This window comes from Leguminivora glycinivorella, chromosome 22, assembly GCF_023078275.1.
Source record: "Leguminivora glycinivorella isolate SPB_JAAS2020 chromosome 22, LegGlyc_1.1, whole genome shotgun sequence".
Taxonomy (NCBI): domain Eukaryota; kingdom Metazoa; phylum Arthropoda; class Insecta; order Lepidoptera; family Tortricidae; genus Leguminivora; species Leguminivora glycinivorella.
Genome location: NC_062992.1, coordinates 12,683,260 through 12,701,275, shown reverse-complemented (window position 1 = coordinate 12,701,275; position 18,016 = coordinate 12,683,260). Strand labels below are relative to the sequence as shown.

The 18,016-nt window shown below is 38.6% G+C and overlaps 2 protein-coding genes across 3 annotated transcripts in view; one reads left to right on the top strand and one right to left on the bottom strand.

Moving 5' to 3' along the window:
- Positions 1-382: 382 nt before the first annotated feature.
- The window catches only part of LOC125238127 (coactosin-like protein), a 50,536-nt gene continuing 32,902 nt past the window's right edge, over positions 383-18,016 (bottom strand). The window contains exons 1-5 of one of the 2 annotated variants that reach the window (XM_048145421.1): positions 14,908-15,246; positions 9,711-9,793; positions 6,515-6,625; positions 5,929-6,058; positions 383-1,042 (exon numbers count right to left, since the gene is read on the bottom strand). In XM_048145421.1, coding sequence (XP_048001378.1) covers positions 926-1,042; positions 5,929-6,058; positions 6,515-6,625; positions 9,711-9,793; positions 14,908-15,231 — 765 coding nt within the window. In that variant the 5' untranslated portion in view covers positions 15,232-15,246 and the 3' untranslated portion in view covers positions 383-925. Of the gene's footprint in view, positions 1,043-5,928; positions 6,059-6,514; positions 6,626-9,710; positions 9,794-14,907; positions 15,247-18,016 lie in introns of those variants that run through there. The other variant, XM_048145422.1, reaches the window with a different exon arrangement.
- Positions 1,084-2,763, top strand: LOC125238126 (origin recognition complex subunit 5). The gene has a single exon (XM_048145419.1). The coding sequence runs from the start codon at positions 1,312-1,314 to the stop codon at positions 2,698-2,700; it is 1,389 nt and encodes a 462-aa protein (XP_048001376.1). The 5' UTR covers positions 1,084-1,311; the 3' UTR covers positions 2,701-2,763.

Sequence of the window (18,016 nt, the reverse complement as noted above, 5' to 3'; positions counted from 1 at the left end):
TTTAGAAATTGTTCAGAATATCCATTATTCCCAAAAATTATTTAAGTGCCTTCAAAAAACGAGGCGCTTAAGCCCTTCTTGTGGTGTACGGAGCCCTTACAACCATAGCATAACTCGCACTTATAATGACCAAATCAGAGGACCAAATAATCTAGATATGTTGATCGAGGGGCGGCATATCGGCAGAATTGGTGATCGGCCCCGGGCGGCAACCACAGACGCTACGCGGCTGGTTAAAGTTATATGGGTTCCTCGCGAGCACCTTGTATAATATGTAAACACAAAACCTGTAGCTTGTTTCCACTAGAGGGTAAATTCTTGTTTTACATTCTGTGAACCAGGAATGGTGAAAAGGACATGTTCAGGAGAAAAAAAAACATTATTTAGTTGGTTAATTGTATTTACTTCAGTTGATTTACCAATAATAATGATATAACACTAATCAATGTATAGGTATAAAAGCCCATAAAATCCGAATTTTGTATACAATGTAAAATTTTGACATGTTCAGTACAGTACATACAAAGTAGACAAAAAAATAAATGCACTTCCGCGCCCTCTACATGGCAACTTTTACTATTTTTGGCAAGTATCTTATTATTAATAAATACCAAATAATTGCACGTGACTCGATATAAAACTCGGCCTCTAAGCGACCGACGTGGTTACTAATTTCAAAAATAATACCTTAAAAAAATAGACTATCATCATGCGAAATAAATAAATGTTTACATATAGATGACTAATTAAAATTTATAAAAACAAAAGCACATGACTACTTCAGAGAAAAATTGGGCCGACGATACCCTCGATTTAATTAAATAGAAAAAACTTGCCCTGCTTTTTATTAGATTAATGAAAAAATACCGCAACGGAACAAAAACGCGGTTTTTTTTCTTAACCGGTCGAGTGGGTATTATGCGGCTCATAAGTCGCGGATCCCGGTCCCGTAGTTGGCGCCGCCCGCCCTGTTCAGGGCGTCCTTGAATTGATCGATGTCTATTTCGGCTTGGCTCTCCAGCTGTAGCTCCACTGCGAAATTCTGAAATAAAATAAAATGATATCATTATTCTATGAAACACTTCTATGTGTTCGTTGTACCAAATGTAAACAAGATGGCGCTGGCGATGCTTTCCACAATCCATAATCGACATTGGTAGACCGCACCGAATGAAATTTCTATTCGCCAAACTAACGAACGAAACGCAGCGGTGGCAATGACCCGAACGAACTTCACTCACGTCACCATCTGTCAAAGTCATGGCGGCGCGCATCAGCTAACCGTCGAGCTTTATTGTTAATTGTTATAACATGGAGGAAATATACAAAAAAGTTCCATGCAGAGAGAACCAGTTAAGTGAGCTGTTTAACCTTCTCGGCGACTACGACGAGCCTTTACCATGCGCGCTATTTATATCAGGAAGTATGGCCACAGGGAAGAGTCTGTGTGTGAACACATCGCTCCGGCATTTGGGCTATAAACACATCATTATCAACTGTATAGAGTGTTATTCTCCTAAAATCATTTACGAAAGCATTTTATGTGATCTCAGCGAAGAGGAAACGGACACAAAATGTGATTCATTACAAGAACTTGTGAATGGTTTGAACCGCGTTGGGAAGAAACAAAACCGATACGAACCGATAGTAATAGTGTTTGACAAAGCCGAGAGGCTTCGCAGCATGGACCATAGCATCATGAGCGCGTTCCTTCGACTGCGAGAACTTTGTAACCTCAATGTTTGTACGATATTCATCTCACATACAATTTACGAGAATTTCTACTTCAAAATGGGCGTTAGAGAGCCAATCACAATATATTTCAACAATTATAATAAAGAAGAACTGTTCAAAATCATATTTCTGTATCACAAATCATTTATAAACCACCTGTTAACCAATTACGATGTGCACAAAGATGTTCAAGTCGAGTTGGAGAAACCGGAGTTATTTGCGAACTTTCTAAACGCTTTTTTGAGCGTATTCTACCGTCCGTGTCGGGATCTGATTGAATTACAGCACATGGCGCGAGTCAACTTCGTTAAATACTGTGAACCGATCATTAAAAATGAAATACAAGCTCATGATCTACCAAAATTATGGCGGCACATATCACCAATATTAAAGACTAGTCTAGAATTGTTATACTTGCGTATAAGCTCGTCAGCTCCAAGTGTGCCTTCTCCAGGAAAAGAAAACAATGACTGGGTCCAAAAGACATACAATTTTGAAAACACATTAAAAGAGGAACTTACTTCGACAAAAACTTTCGCTCAAAGCTTCGAGCTACCTTACTATGCTAAGTATCTTCTCATAGCTGCATATCTCGCTAGCTACAACCCTCCTAAAGAAGACAAGCGTCTGTTCATGAAGAATCACGGAAAACAAAGAAAAAGGATGCAGCAAGTGAAAGCTAAAGCAAAAATTGCAGAAAAACTGAATACTCAACTCGGACCAAAAGTTTTCACGTTAGACAGACTATTGGCTATTTTCTATGCCATTTTAGAAGAGAAGATTGGTCTCACGAGTAACTTGTTAGCTCAAATAGCTACGTTAGTGGAGTTGAAACTGATAGCGGGAAGTAAAGAGATAGACCTTGATACAGCCAAATATAAATGCATTGTGGGCTATGACTTTATTTCAGCCGTGGCTCAAACTGTTGGTTTTAATGTTAGGAAATACTTGTATGATTTTATGTAGGATTAAGCTGTATTGTATGAATTACTAATTTATTTTTTTAATACATGTTTTTTTGTGTCATCATATGTCTCATTATTTTTAGTATATAATTAAGTTTTATACTGCACAAAGATTCCTTTGAATAATATTTTATTTGAGCAGGCCAAGTAAAATAGTTAATAAATTAATATTGAAACTGTTTATGAGAACTGCTTGTCTTCATAATACCATGAAATTAACCACAACATGGCCTTCAACTCTAAAGGGAAGATACTTGTTGCATTTATCCGATTCGTCAGTTTCCTCATGATGTTTTTAATATAACTTATTGTGGTCCAAAAATGCCTATATATACGTAAAAATAGTGTGCGAGTTGCAATGCCCAAAGAATTTAGAAGGCTTGTTATAAGAATGAGTCTATCAAATTAATTAGTAAGTATTACTATAAAGTTCGGACTGAGAACGACGCCAAGGCGGTGGCTCAGGATAGAAAGGCGTGGAAGGATCTTGTGGAGGCCCTATGCACCTATAGGGCTAGGACAATAAACGACAACAACTATAAAGTTTAGAGAAAAGTAAAGTTTTTTTGCTTTGGCATATTTAAGCTAAATCATTTAACTGAAAAATCCGTTTTATGCACTACTCTTTCCTTATGATCGGTGACCTATAGTCAACTGAACACTGTATGCCTGAATGGGAACTGCACATTTACTGCAACATCAGTGCTCGTGCTCGGTATCAATATACCCGAGCAAGCGAAAGATTCCATTATTGAACAGCGAGCGTAGCGAGCAATATTTATGATTCAAAATTATCATTCATAGGTAAAATCTACCAACCAGCTTAAGTCATCAAGTTAAAATTTGTATGAAACTACTTTGCACTCTTGTGGGTAAAATGCAATTTTGCTATCTGTTTTCGAATAGCAAAGAGAGCCTTTACCCGTTGGTGTGGTGAAAAATATTAATATTTTCAGAGAGAATTTAGTTTGAGGGTGCTCACTCAGATGAGTTTGAGATTAGATATGTTCGTCCAGAGTTGTATTTGTAAGTATCACAGATAAACACTACATGTATGATGCACTCACTGAGCATGATAATATTGATAATGATATCATCTTTATTGAAATACAACAGGACGCCTACAATCGTGACGACGTCTAATCTTTGAATAAATGTTTATTTTCACTTTCGTTTTCAGGGAAATACTATTACAACACTTACTTATTATTATCTATTTATAGCTTTATTGTATGACTTGTACGTTACCTACAAGGAAAAATATAGAATATGTAGGTAGGTATTTTATTGTCCTCTAATTACCTACTCGCATTCCACATGGGCAGAAACTTCAGAAATTTAGCGCAAGAATCTCTATTACAGTCACATCGCACCACGTAAGAACGACTTTTTAGCTGAGTTTAGACCAGCAAGTTTTGAGACGCAACTATAGCTAAGAGTGAGTGGCAAATATCTGCATCTCTTTCTTGCATATACTTCTGTCTCAAAACTTGCAGCAATAACTTGCTCGTCTAAACTCAGCTTTTGAATAATATAAACGATTACTTGAATGGCGACCATGGGGAGAGGAACGTCGCCAAACAAGACCGCAGATGCGTTGGGCTGACGAATTGACGATATTGAATAAGTTTTTTTTGCAAAAATTTCATTTTTGGCACAAGCATTTATCGCCGACTGTACCTTTCTTTCAACAGTCATCTACTGCTATCCGAGACGTTTCTAAAAACGTTTCCATCATCAGATCAGATATACCATAATATTGCATTGTAACGTGATCTACATAACTGTGCAAAATTTCAGCTCAATCGGAAACCGGGAAGTGGGTCAAATTTAGCTTCTACGTTTTGACCCAAACTAACATACTAAGTAACAAGGCAAGTTAAATAAAAGCTTGTAAAAAGACTGCTGGGAGGAAGTGGCTCCAAAGACTGCACAGATCCGTGATGAGTGGCGCATGTTGAAGATCCTGAAGCGTAGAGTTAGGCTGAAGAGAGAGAGAGAAAGAGAGAGAGAGAGAGAGTCACATCGCAGTCATGTGATTCGGCTGGCCTAGTGTGTGCCAGTGACAATTGTTGACGCTCATCATCATCATCAACCACCTTTTTCCCATATCCTAGGGTTTGGGGTCGGCTCTCCGTATCAATTTGCGCCACTCTTCTCTGTTTAGCGTCATGCCAGGGCTTGCGCCTATCGTTCTCAAGTCATTCGACACTGTGCTCATCCATGTCGTGGGTGGGCGGCCTCTGCCCCTTCTTATTTCGGGTATGTCGTTTAGGGCTCTCTTAGTCATGTGGTGGTCATCTCTTTTCATTACGTGGCCGAACCAGCGCAGTCGGCTCTCGCATTTTCGGCTATAGGTGCAACTCCAACTGTCCCACGGATATGTGAGATACGAGTATGTCTATTCCGAACCTATCCATCAGCGTCACTCCTCCTGCCCATCGAAGCATGCGCATTTCTGTGCAGTGCGTTACATGCTCTTCCTCCTTCCGCGTCGACCAGCATTCTGCACCATACAGAAGCGCCGGACGTACAGCCCTTTTGTAAACATTACCTTTTAGTTGGATTGGCATTCGAGCATCATACAGTACAGTCAGCAGCAGAAGTTGCGTAGCGGACAAGTTGTTCAAAATGAACATGACACGATCTTATTTTTAGGCAATAAGAGCGTGTTAGGATCATTGTGAACACCTTGCCCGCTACGGAACTTCTGCTGCTGACTGTACCCCCGTTAACTCGTTGCCCGACCCGACAATCGTTGACGCTGACGCGATTTAAACGCAGTCTGGTTCTGTCGTGCCACTACAGAAGAGTTAGTGTTTTTTTGCATATTGTGTAGTTTTAAGTTTATTACGAATAAATATTTTTGATTGATTGATTAAATACTTAAATTGGAACATTGGAAGCGAATCATGCTGCCAAGAGAGCATATTTTGGACGATCGGTCTCCCGATGGGCCGGCCCAAATACTAGACTTTAGAGAGACAGGATTCAGACAGATCTCTGGCCGTGTTTTGGGAGGAAGCGGACCATCGAGATAAATTTGAATTTGAACCTTGTTCTATAAGTAAATTGGTACGAATTTCGTTTGTTTCAAAAATCAATGTACCAATGGAAAAGAAACTTTATTCGGTTCACGAAAGATTCAAATTAGATTGCAACATTTTGCAACAATATGTACATTGTAATGTACATTGGGCCTTGCGAGGTTTTAGTTTATGTTACTTACAGAGATGATGTCCTTGATGATCGCCTTGTCAGTGGACATCTTGGCGCGGTTGATGACCGACACGTTGGGTCCCACCCAGGTCACGAGGAGGAACTTCTTGCGTTTTGACATTTCGTCACCCATCTGCAACCTGCAGAAAAAAAAAATTTTTTCTTGGTCTTACACAATCTATAAATAACAGTCCAATGTTCATTGAAACTTCAAGGTGGATCCAGCATTGTATTCAGTGGTTGTACCTTCAGACAGAACACACAACACTGTCTTCGAACGCCTTACTTGACGTAACTCAAGTTACCTGATCCGACGCTTACCTGAGGTAGCCGAAAGCGCGATCGTCATGAAATGGGTGCAGAACTCGGCGAAGTTGCTTTCGATTTGAATACCTTACCTGACGTAACTATAAGTTACCTGATCCAATTACAACTTACCTGAGGTAGACGCAAGCGCGCTCGTCATCATTGATGTGGCTGCGGAACTTTGTGAAATCGTTCTTGCGGGCTGAGCACACGATTCGGGCGCCTTCGAATTTGAACATTTCACCTGATGCCACTACGTGTTACTGTTACCTGAACCAGCTAGATCTTACCTGAGGTATCCGAAAGCGCGCTCGTCGTCGTTGAAGTGAGTGCGGAACTCTGTGAAGTCGCTCCCGCGGGCTGAGCACACGATTCGAGTGCCTTCGAACTTGAACACGGCCCTGAAATGAAGTTTTCGTTTTAGATTAGATCTAACGATCAGTCGCCAGTCTAACGTTGAGGCTACATGGCGATCAAGACGAAGTCTGACTTTGTCGCCCCGCTACAAAAGAGCGACAGGGAGAGACGCTCACGAAGCGTAAACAATTGTGACGTTGGCTAGGGAGTTCGTCGGACTATAACGTTCTGAAATTTCTACGTATTTATCGGCGTTGTCACATTTTACTCACAGACCGTTGTCATCCAGCGGACTGATTTATATTATCTAAACAATGGTTCACAACAATCACAACGCGAATTCACTTTTAATTTATTAGACTTATATTGACCGGGATATAGACCGTGATTACCTTTTTGATTTCTGTCGAGCTCCCGATATTTCGACGCAGTTGCATGCATCATGAGCAAAACTCCGTTTTCCGTGATCATGATGCATGCAACTGCGTCGAAATATCGGGAGCTCGACAGAAATCAAAAAGGTAATCACGGTCTATATCCTGGTTAATATAAGTCTAATGAAAATAACCGTGAATCATTCAAAACACTTTTAATTCGTTTCGACGTCTATAATTTTATTTAAAAACATTTTTACAAGATTTAAAGCTCGGCCACACATGCGCGTTTTGAGAGCGCAATGGCGGTGCGCCGGACGGAGCAGAATGCGCGCGGATTGCGAGCCTATTTAAAGCGGATCAGCGGCGCATGCGCATGGTATTTTTTAAGCCTATAATTTGTAAATGTAAACTTCTCTAGTAAGTATTGAATGTCACATGAGAAATCAAAACAACCATTTGGAATAAAACAATTAGCTAAATGGTTAACATTTGCTGACGACCGGTCTGGCTCAGTCAGCAGTGACCCTGCCTGCTGAGCCGCGGTCCTGGGTTCGAATCCCGGTAAGGGCATTTATTTGTGTGATGAGCGTAGATATTTGTTCCTGAGTCATGAATGTTTTCTATGTATATAAGTATGTATTTATCTATTTAAGTATGTATATCGTCGCTTAGCACCCATAGTACAAGCTTTGCTTATAGTTTGGGGCTAAGTTGATCTGTGTAAGGTGTCCCCAATATTTATTTATTTAATTCATACTCAGCGCACGTTCCGCTCTACTAACGCTACGTTATCAAGACGTCCTACGTTTTGGCCGAGGCTTTTGGTATAGGTTGCATAAATCAGAATCATAAATGTCACAATTAGGCAGGTACCTTACTTATAACGATATCGGCATGACTAATTTAAACGGAGGCGTATCGTGACTAGGTTGCGGCAGTTGACTCACAATGGTAGACGGGTGAGAAATCAAAGGGATTAAAGTTTAAATGAGAAACGTGTGTTATTTTTATACCAGTACCTATAATGAAAATCTTCGCCACGTCACGGAAGCGCATGTATCAGTGTAAAATCGCTGTCAATAGAAATTGTCAACAATGTAAACAAAACTATTATATAAAATATCAATATTCTAGCACAAGTTTATTGTTTTAAAGGTTGAGGATTATAATGTGATATGAATTGATTAAAATAACACATGGATTTAGCCAGTATCTGATGAGTTAGAATGGAAGACATTTTGACTATAAGGTTTGTTTATATTGTTCACAAATTCTATTGACGGCGACTTTAAAGCCCTAATTGGACACTCGCAAAGGAGGGTTTAACCTTATAAAGCGTCGACACAGGACACTTACAAGCTTAAATTAAATCACCTAACATGAACGTTAGCATGACGTGTACGTTTACGTATACATATGCAATCAAAGAGTTTGCCTTGCCACCTATATCAGGGGCGGATCACTGCGATTCTTTCGCTACAAGAGTACCAAGCGGGCGACCGTGCCTTCGCGGCCCATTCAGTGGTGACGACCTTCGCGAGGCGCAAAAGAACTCAATGACGGCTGCTCGCGTGCGGTCCGTTTGTAAAAGTAGGTAAGAATTACGAAAGTCAGCATTTTGTGTACATTTTTTAAATTAAATACGACGTCGGTGGCAAACAAGCATACGGTCCTCCGGATGGAAAGCGATCACCGTCACCTATGGACGCCTGAGAGTGTACAAGTTCTAAGGAGGGTTGGGTTGCCGACGACTCAAAGGACAAGACTGAACAAATTAGTTCCGTAGGTCCTTCCGTCGCCAGAACACGCACCCTCGTTAAGAACTGGCAGCCTTACTCACCGATAGGAACACATTAGCTAAGTTCACATTTTGCATTTGTCTGTCGTGTCGTGTTGTGATGCTCTCTGTCGATGGCTAGTGTTCATTTTAATATGACGTGTTATGACGCATTCTGACGCAATTTTTTATCAGTTCGTTCTCAGCACTCGGATAGCTCACCCGTTCACAATATTTTTTCAAGAATCATCCGATTCAGATTCCGATTTTGAAGCTGGGGGCCAATTTTTGAGTCTCACGGCGTTCGAATTCAGAAAATTGTCACTGAAAATAATAGGCAATTCACCGTTTTCAACCGGTATTTTAGTGACAGTGAGACTCAAAAATCGGCCCCCTGAATTGCAATTGTTGGCGCTGGCTACGCTTCTTACAAAAGAAAAAAAGAGAAAGAAGGTATTGGAGCGAGCAGTTCGCCATCCATACTTGCAGCTCTGACGCGTAACAACACAAAACACAAGACTAGCGCCGTTCACACTAGCCAAAGGAGCTGTGTCGTGTCGCTGCCCCGCCCCCCGTACCTCACCCGGTCTGACGCGGACCGGGATCGCTTGTGACGCGACACAACACAAGCCGTCACAACACAGTGCATCAGATAAATGTGAATGCAACGATATTAAATGGTTGAAACCGATACCGTTCTGATGCGTCACGACACAACACAACAGACAAATATAAACGCGGCTGTAAGGAGTGTAAGGTCTAGTGCTATTTGGCTGTAGTCTTCTGTAAGGCGGAGGTACTTCCCCAGTTGGGCTCTGCTCTAGATTCGAGCGGGATGATATCCGTTGTGCTGTGCCCTACCACACGAAGCGGAATATAATTCGCTATGCCCTACCTCCTATGGAGCAGTGAGCCTTCTGTTATTGTACTATTATTATATTCTGTGCATATATCATTAAGAAACCAGGTACTCACCACTCGGTGGGCGAACCGTCGGCTCGCACGTCCTCGTAAGCCGCACGGATGGTGTCCTTGTCCAGCCCTGTGGTCATCGTCACCTGGAGACAACGAAACATATTTATAAGTTTGTTAAGCTTTTTAAGAACCAGGACAGTATGCCTGCCATGATTTGGAAAAAATCGTTATAATAATTCTTCATACAAACGCTCTCGACTTTTCTCCCGGGTTTTTGAAGATACAGATAGAGCAATGATTTTTTCAACACAGATTATTATTATTTTTATCTGTATCGCATCGTTTTGATTTTTTTGATATTTTTATTTTTAAAGTCGCTAGAGCCAATCAAAAATTTCCAAAAACGGCCTTTTTCATTATGGCGCAAAAAAGGTGTGATACTCAAGATTGGTAACAATTAGCCAAAAAAACTAAACGGCCCGACACAGATTATTTCATTGTTATTCAGATTTTCAAATTTCGTTCCGATTGATTAAGTTTTGAAGGAGGAAACGGTGTCGAGAGAGGAACCTCGATTATTAGGATTTTTTCGCAATATCTTTTAACTGAGTTGTTCTTATTAATGAACAACTTTTTTTCGATAAATCTGGTTAATAACACTAGTATATATATAAAAACTTCTTGTATTAGGAATATTACAAAAAGTTTATTTTAAAATAATATTAAGTATTCCTTTAGGCGTGGATATGAGTCATATGGGTGTACAACTGTACGTGTTGCTTGAAATAAAACTTTATTTATTTATTTTATTTATTTAAAACTATACGTAATAGGTATCGTTAATTTACATCAAATGACGTATAAAACATGTTTCTTACATCTTATTGCTCCCAAATTGAATGTTATTCAGTTCAAGAGTGTATGTCGACAACCTACTTACACGTTCATAAATAATAAGAAAATTGGTGAAAACTCCGCCACCATCAAAATCATCCAACCAGACACAATGGTCACAATTAAAACAAAACTTACGTAAGCAAATCACGAAAATTTATGCAATTAATGCAAACAATTCACCGATTCGTCTCGCTTTCCATTTCCACCGCCCCTTGGGGCGTAGCCGAATGCCATTTCTGCGACTCGAAACGCCACCGAAACGCCGCAGAAATGTAGTCTGGCTCTGTCGCGCCAATAAGCAAGAGCGATAGAGATAGATAGCTACGAAAGAGTATCGTGAGCGTTTGTGCATTCGGCTACGCACACTTGGAAACACTTGTGAAAGATCTATTCTCTCATCTTGTCTTATCATATTTAAAAAATACGTTGCGAAATGTATTTCATAACATAATAACTTAGGTTATTTTTGTAATAATGAAATTGGACAAGATAGGAGGTATTAAAAGTTATTGTGAATTTCGTTGTCTTCTCTGTATCTCTGACTTGGATAGTAAACCGTAACACGTATGAAATAAAGCTCTGGTTAGAGGAATAAGGTACGGTACGAGGTATGTGAAGTAGATAATAATGATCGATAACTTGTGTTAAATTTTGATTCCAGGCCCCGTAGCCGAATGGCATTTCTCCGACGCCAAACGAAAGCGATACGCCGCTGGCTCTGTCGCGCCAATACGCAAGCGCGATAGAGATAGATATCTACTAGCGCTTCGTTTCGTGAGCGTTTCGTGAGCGATTGTGCCATTCGGCTAGCCACCCTGTTAAGAGTAAGGAGTAAGGACAGACTGAAAATCAACGGATTTGGCACCATTATAGTCTCAAATACTTATTTTTATGATATAGGTAAACGAGCAGACGAGCCGCTTGATGGGAAGCAGTAATCTATGCCCATGGACGTACAGCTATTAAGTAATATCAGGGGAGCCACTTATGTTAAAACATACACGTAGCCATATAGTATTTGTATGCCATGTGGCGAAGCGTAGTGATACTTTTCTACACATTGAAGACCTACTGTTGTACCTATGTTTGACAAATAAATGATTTCGAATTTGGAAAAATAAAACCGTCATCAAGAATCATCCCGTAAGGTTCCCATAATATTCCTGTATGATTTATCACAGAAACAGTAATTGGAACTCATCAAAAATCGATTAAATCTCACGGCGATCGCCCAGTGGGTGATTCGCAATTAGATGTTACAAATAACCTGCCAGAATTCACATTATTCATTTGAGTAAGTAGAACTGAGACAGATCTAGGTCCAGAGATAAATACTGTCTGACAAAAATTCTGAATTTAGACCAAGTTCAAGAATAAATTAATAGCAATAACATTTTATTTTCTGACAAGGCACAGATTTATTAAACTCCGCTTACTACCTAATAATTTCATGGAAGAAATCGCTTTTTAGAGCTTTTGTATTTAGTTTTCTTTTTAAATCACTGATATATATCATAATATATTAAATGAAGTAGGTACATATAGCTGGGCAATCTTTACATAAACTAACTAAACTAAGTATGGAAGTTTAAAAAGAACATACTTACTTCGGTTGAAGTTCAGAAATAATTTCCTGAAGCGATACTCAAAGCACTCTGATTCGAATCTACATAATATATTATGTGGTATACCAAGCCTAAAGGTTCCTTACATATGGTATGTAATAAGGACGTTTTCATCTGAAACTAGCTTTTGCACGCGGCTTCGCTCGCGTTAGAAAGAGACAAAAAGTAGCATCGATACCTCTGGGTTCAATTGGCGTAAAGGACATTTTGGCGAAAATGAGTTATATATACAGTTTTGTTCAGAATTTCAAGCGCTATCGATCTGTGTAGTTAAAATTTCGATATCTCTTAAAAAGTTGCCTTTACGACCAAGATTTTCTACTATGGACTTGCAAAAATAGCTTTTCTGAAGGGGCGTAAATATCAAGTCATTAATTATAAATTATTATTTGTGTCGTAAAGGAAATCTACAAATAAAAATATAGTCGTAAGTCACCTTGATATATATTATTGCCCTTTAAGCCCTTACTTTTTAAGGATCACTTTCTATAGTAGTGTGGTAAAGTTGGGCGTAAAGGACAAGTTTTTTTGTTCTTCGTCCTTTACGACCAGCACTAAAAATATTTTATCCGCAACTGTAATCGATATCATTGGGTTCAATTGTCGTAAAGGACATATAATGCAGGTTTCCAAGAGAAAGATAAACCCACTTTTTTGTTTTTTTGGCCTATATTTGTGACGTGTATAAGAAAAATATGCAGATTACGAGTATCTTTAACCTAGTGTAACAACCGTAGTGATAAACTAAACGATTTAGAAGATAGATGGTTGTAAAGGACACGTCAAAAGCTATTAACGTCCTTTACACCCATGATTTGATAGGGTCGTAAATGACGGTTTTAGATGATTTTTATACAAAACCGGGGCGTAATTGTAACCGAAATGGTACAAATGTTGTGCTAAGTTTACAATTAAAAACTGGAAAAATGTGTCAAAACGTACTTAATATGGCATAGAATAGACATTAGTTTAATGCAGTGTATTATTTATCTAAGCTATCTTAGAAACAAAAAAGAACAAGACTATTTTATATCCAGTTTTGTAATAAAGAAACAATATTTGCTTAAAAACGATCTACTAATACTTTGGCAACAAGCTCAAAGTAATTTTTTTAGTATTCGCCGCTGTTGAATAGTCAGTAGGTTACGCATTCAGCCTTTAATTCTAGCGGGGAAACGCTTTCGTAGTATTATTATACTGCGACGAGATGTAGGTAATTTAAAAAAAACACTATGGTAATCAGGGTACGTACCCACAACGTATGCACAAACGCTCACGATAATATCTATTTCGTAGCTATATATTTTTTTCGTAGCTATAGCTATAGCTTTATCGCTCTTGCGTATTGCACCAGACTGCATTTTTGTCGGCGTCTGGCGTCGACGATTGCCATTCAGCTACGCCGCCAGTAAACTTTAACAGTAGACTATACTAACATTTAGTGCGACAATAACAGGTGCGTTTCGCTAGCGAATGAGCGTTAGCGTTTGGTGACTTGGCTATGTACCCACAGGTACTTAAAGCATTGACTATAATATTTCTAGGATTGAACTCATAATTAAGATTATTCTTACTTAACAGGTTAAAGACTAAATAACAATCTTCTGTTTTAAAATTATCAAAAATATGCATCAACATAGTAGGTAGTCTTGACTACAGTTACTATTATTTATTAGTTGGTCACAGTTTGTATACGCGTCTTAACTTGCGTTTATAAATTGGTACTTAACTCTTAGTTATTCTTAGAACTTCTTTCTACTTTATACTTAAAATTACTGTCGTATTAATATAGTCTACTGTTCACAGTTGCTGATTAAAGTTTACGTGATTACCATTAGTGTTTTTATATTTACTTAAACTACGAAAGCGTTTCCCTGCTAGAATTAAATACTGAATGCGTAACTTATTGAGAGTTGAGACAGCGGCGAGTACTAAAATAATAACTTTCCAAAATACTAGATAGTTTTTAAGCAAATGTTGTTTCTTTATTGCAAAACTGGATATAAAATAGTCTTGTTCTTTGTCTCTGCTAAATATTTAGATAAATATACACTGTAACACTAATGTGGCTATTCTATGCCATATTAACTACGTTTTGATACATTTTTCAAGTTTCTCAATTGTAAACTAAGCTAAAAACAGTTGCCATTTGTACCATTCCGGTTACATTTACGCCCCGAATTTGTATAAAAATCATCTAAGACCGTCATTTACGACCCTATCAACTCTAATTGTTCAAAAAAATCGTGGGTGTAAAGGACGTCCATAGCATTTTGACGTGTCCTTTACAACCATCTAACTTCTAAACCGTTTAGTTTATCACTACGGTTGCTACACTAGGTGAAGGATACTAAAAATCTACATATTTTTCTATACACGTCACAAATATAGGTCAAAAAACAAAAAAGATATAAACATTTTTCTAAAAAAAAAGTTGTTTTTTGCTTCTCCTGAAAACCTGCATTTTGTCCTTTACGCCAATTGAACCCAAAGGTATCGATATGTCACTCTCCATCCCTTCAACGTGGAGATATCCACCTAAAAAATCACGTCAATTCGTCGCTCCCTTTTGCCGTAAAAGACGGATAAACAAACAGACACACACACTTTCCCATTTATAATATTAGTATGGACTACAGAAATTCGTCCTTATTGCATATGAATCATAAAGGCTCCTTAGGCATAATTAGAATACTCGTATTAATTACTTAACATCGTAACTCAACTTCAAATACCTTAGAAGACGAGGAAAACTCAGAATGGCAAGACTCCACCTCCTTCACATCTTCCGCCGAGAAGGAATCCTCCTTATCCTCCTTCACAATCGCGTACAGCTCTTCCAGGCGATTCTTCAGCACCTTCACTTCCACCTTCAGCTTCTTCCTGTCCACAGCCAGCTCCTCCAGAGCCACCACTCTCTCCGACAGCAAGGCAACATTCCTACGGACCTCCTCCACGTTTTGGTTCAACACGTCAAATTTAGTTTCAATATTGGTTTGGTGTTCCGTCAATTTCCTAATCTCGTCCTGGAGCGACCCCTCCATATGAATGTCGCTCATTTTGCCGGTTAAAAGTACATTATATGAAAAATTTGTTTATTATATTAAATGCTGCAGATTTTTGACAACATTGACGTGTGGCGGTTTTTGACTTGACGCGTTTTCGGTCAGTCATTTTAGGTAAAAATAGGTAAGTATTTAACCCCTCCGACAGAAAAAGAGCGAGCAAGTTTTCGAGAACTATAATAGTAGAGTCTGTTCGGAAAGAGAAGAGTCGAGGAATGTATTGGACCCCATAAATTTCACAACCCTTCTCTTTCCGAAAAAACTATTATATAATACTATGAAGATTACAACAAAAGACTATTATAAAATACTTATGTACAACTACATAAAGCTTGGCAATAAAGATAATAAATTATGTGGTAAATAAAAGTGGCAAAATCGTGGTGTCGTCCTTTTTCTCACACATATTGTTAAGAAATAACTCTTTTTTGCCTACGCAATAAAAAAATGTGCATCAATTGTGCACTTATGTACCTACTTTGAAATGAGTTAGGTACAAAAATTATGGTTGTGTGCACGGTGCATCTAATAAGATAATAGACACTTAATCAATTTAGATAAAGGACGATATGATTTAAAATCAAAATAGATTAGAGGCAAGAAGGCCTTTAATCTTAATTGATAGAAAGGTACATAAAATGGCATTAAGTATAATTAATTCCTAAAATGAGATAACTCAAGAACTGACATAACGAAACTAAAACTTAACAAGTACTTGCCTGACCTATAACAAATAACTACTGACACTGCATGTCGCAGCAATAGCGATAAATCAAATCAAGAGTGAACAGGCATCTTCTGGGCGAGCTCACTCCATCGTAGGCCTCGTCTTTGCCTTTGGCTAGTCTGTGGTCAAGAGTAAGCCCATTTATAATAATAAAAAAAAAGATATAATAACGTGAGTACAACCGTATTTCAATTAATTATTTAAATAACTACTGACTTCTTTTCCTTGTGTTTTCGTTGCCAGTACTGTATTCTTGTGAGTTGTCAGGAGTGAGTGCCTACTTTACGGAGCCCTAAAACACTGCAACTTCTAACCCTACAATTTAGGCATCACCCTTTCAGTCTGTCACTATCGATTTCTCAGAACTGATTTATCCTTGCCTTAGAAGCCTACCCTCGCGAGGGGCAGCCGAAACTCGAGGGTTCTTCAAGGGGTTCTCGAAACTGAAAAATGTTTCTGCGAATTGAACGGCAAAGTTTTCATTTTCATTCTGCTTTGAGTGAAAGTTACCCATTAAAAAGACCTACAGGATAATACTTTCCTCTCTTGCCATAGAAATCACTTTTGTTCGAATGTTGGCTGGTTTACCGATAAAGGCACAAAGTTAAGTTTTTATTGCCTTAATAAAATTTTACCTATTTTAAGTAGGTACTTTAGGTAGAAAAGGTAGATACAACCTTTCATGGTTCTTATTGAATTTTCTACCCCAAAAATTGCAATTTTCTTATTTAGAAATTAAGGGGTTGAAAGAAAATGAAATTGTGTAAATAGGTATTACTACTTATAATATTAGTCGTTGAATATATAGAATCACTAGCTTTTGCCCGCGGTTTCGCTCGCGTTAGAAAGAGACAAAAATTAGCCTATGTCACTCTCCATCCTTTCAATTATCTCCCTTTAAAAAATCACGTCAATCGATCGCTCCGTTTTGTCGTGAAAGACGGACAAACAAACAGACACACACACTTTCCCATTTATAATATTAGTACTTATGGATAACGCTTCCACAAGTAAAAGGGTCAAACCAATACCAATTTAAATCGAAGTATCTAAGTTAAAGTATAAAATTGCATCGTCCGACCTCGAACCCCGGGCTGGCAGCTCGCCAGGCCGCAGTCGGGTAAGTGGGGTCAGGCTATATTTAGCCAGGATTACGGTCTAGACTTCACAACACGATAAAGGACGAGGGAAATTGTTAGGAAATACCAAAGACTACATAACTCCGTATCCATACTAATGTTATAAATGGGAAAGTTTGTGTGTCTCTTTGTTTGTCCGTCTTTCACGGCCAAACGGAGCGACGAATTGACGTGATTTTTTAAGTGGAGATAGTTAAAGAGATGGAGAGTGACATAAGCTACTTTTTGTCTCTTTCTGACGCGAGCGAAGCCACGGGCAAAAGCTAGTTCTCTTTAGGTATACGAATGGCACTATAGGCACTCTATCTTCTTTGAAAATACCGAGATTCAACATTCAAGAAGGTGATAATGACCATTGATCATGGTCCAGTCACTGGCATAAGTGATGAATTTTGTACCTTGTCACTTTAACGTCATGTTTGAAATATCATAAGAAATTGTCAAACGACTAAAAGCGATAAGGTACAGAAATCATCACTTATTTATGCCGGTGACTGTCCTAATAAGTGCGATGCCGGCATTTAATATGGGCGAAAGCTGTTGTTTTACCGGAACTAACATAATATTGTCTGTTTATTGCACCAATGAATTGCTCTGATATTTAGAATAAGATGAAAATTGTACATTGTTGACCATTTAAAAGTGCTTATTGGAAGTATATTTGAATAATAGTACATTACTACAGAGGCCGGGACAAATGGGGTTGCCGGCCGAAGACATATAGACGGCCGAGCAAAGCGAGCTTTAATACCCCGTATACGCCTATAAAAAAAAACAAAAAATTAAAAAAAAACGAAAAAAAATTTTTTTGTATGAAAACGCACCTAAAATCAAATATTGTCTAGGGCCCGTACCAGTTGCAGTCGGCACGTCTATAAAGCCCCTTATAATTTTTTTTTTAATTGGCTAAATA

Excerpts from the sequence above, each read along its gene's own strand:
- LOC125238126 (XM_048145419.1), top strand. The coding sequence starts at position 1,312 with ATGGAGGAAATATACAAAAAAGTTCCATGCAGAGAGAACCAGTTAAGT.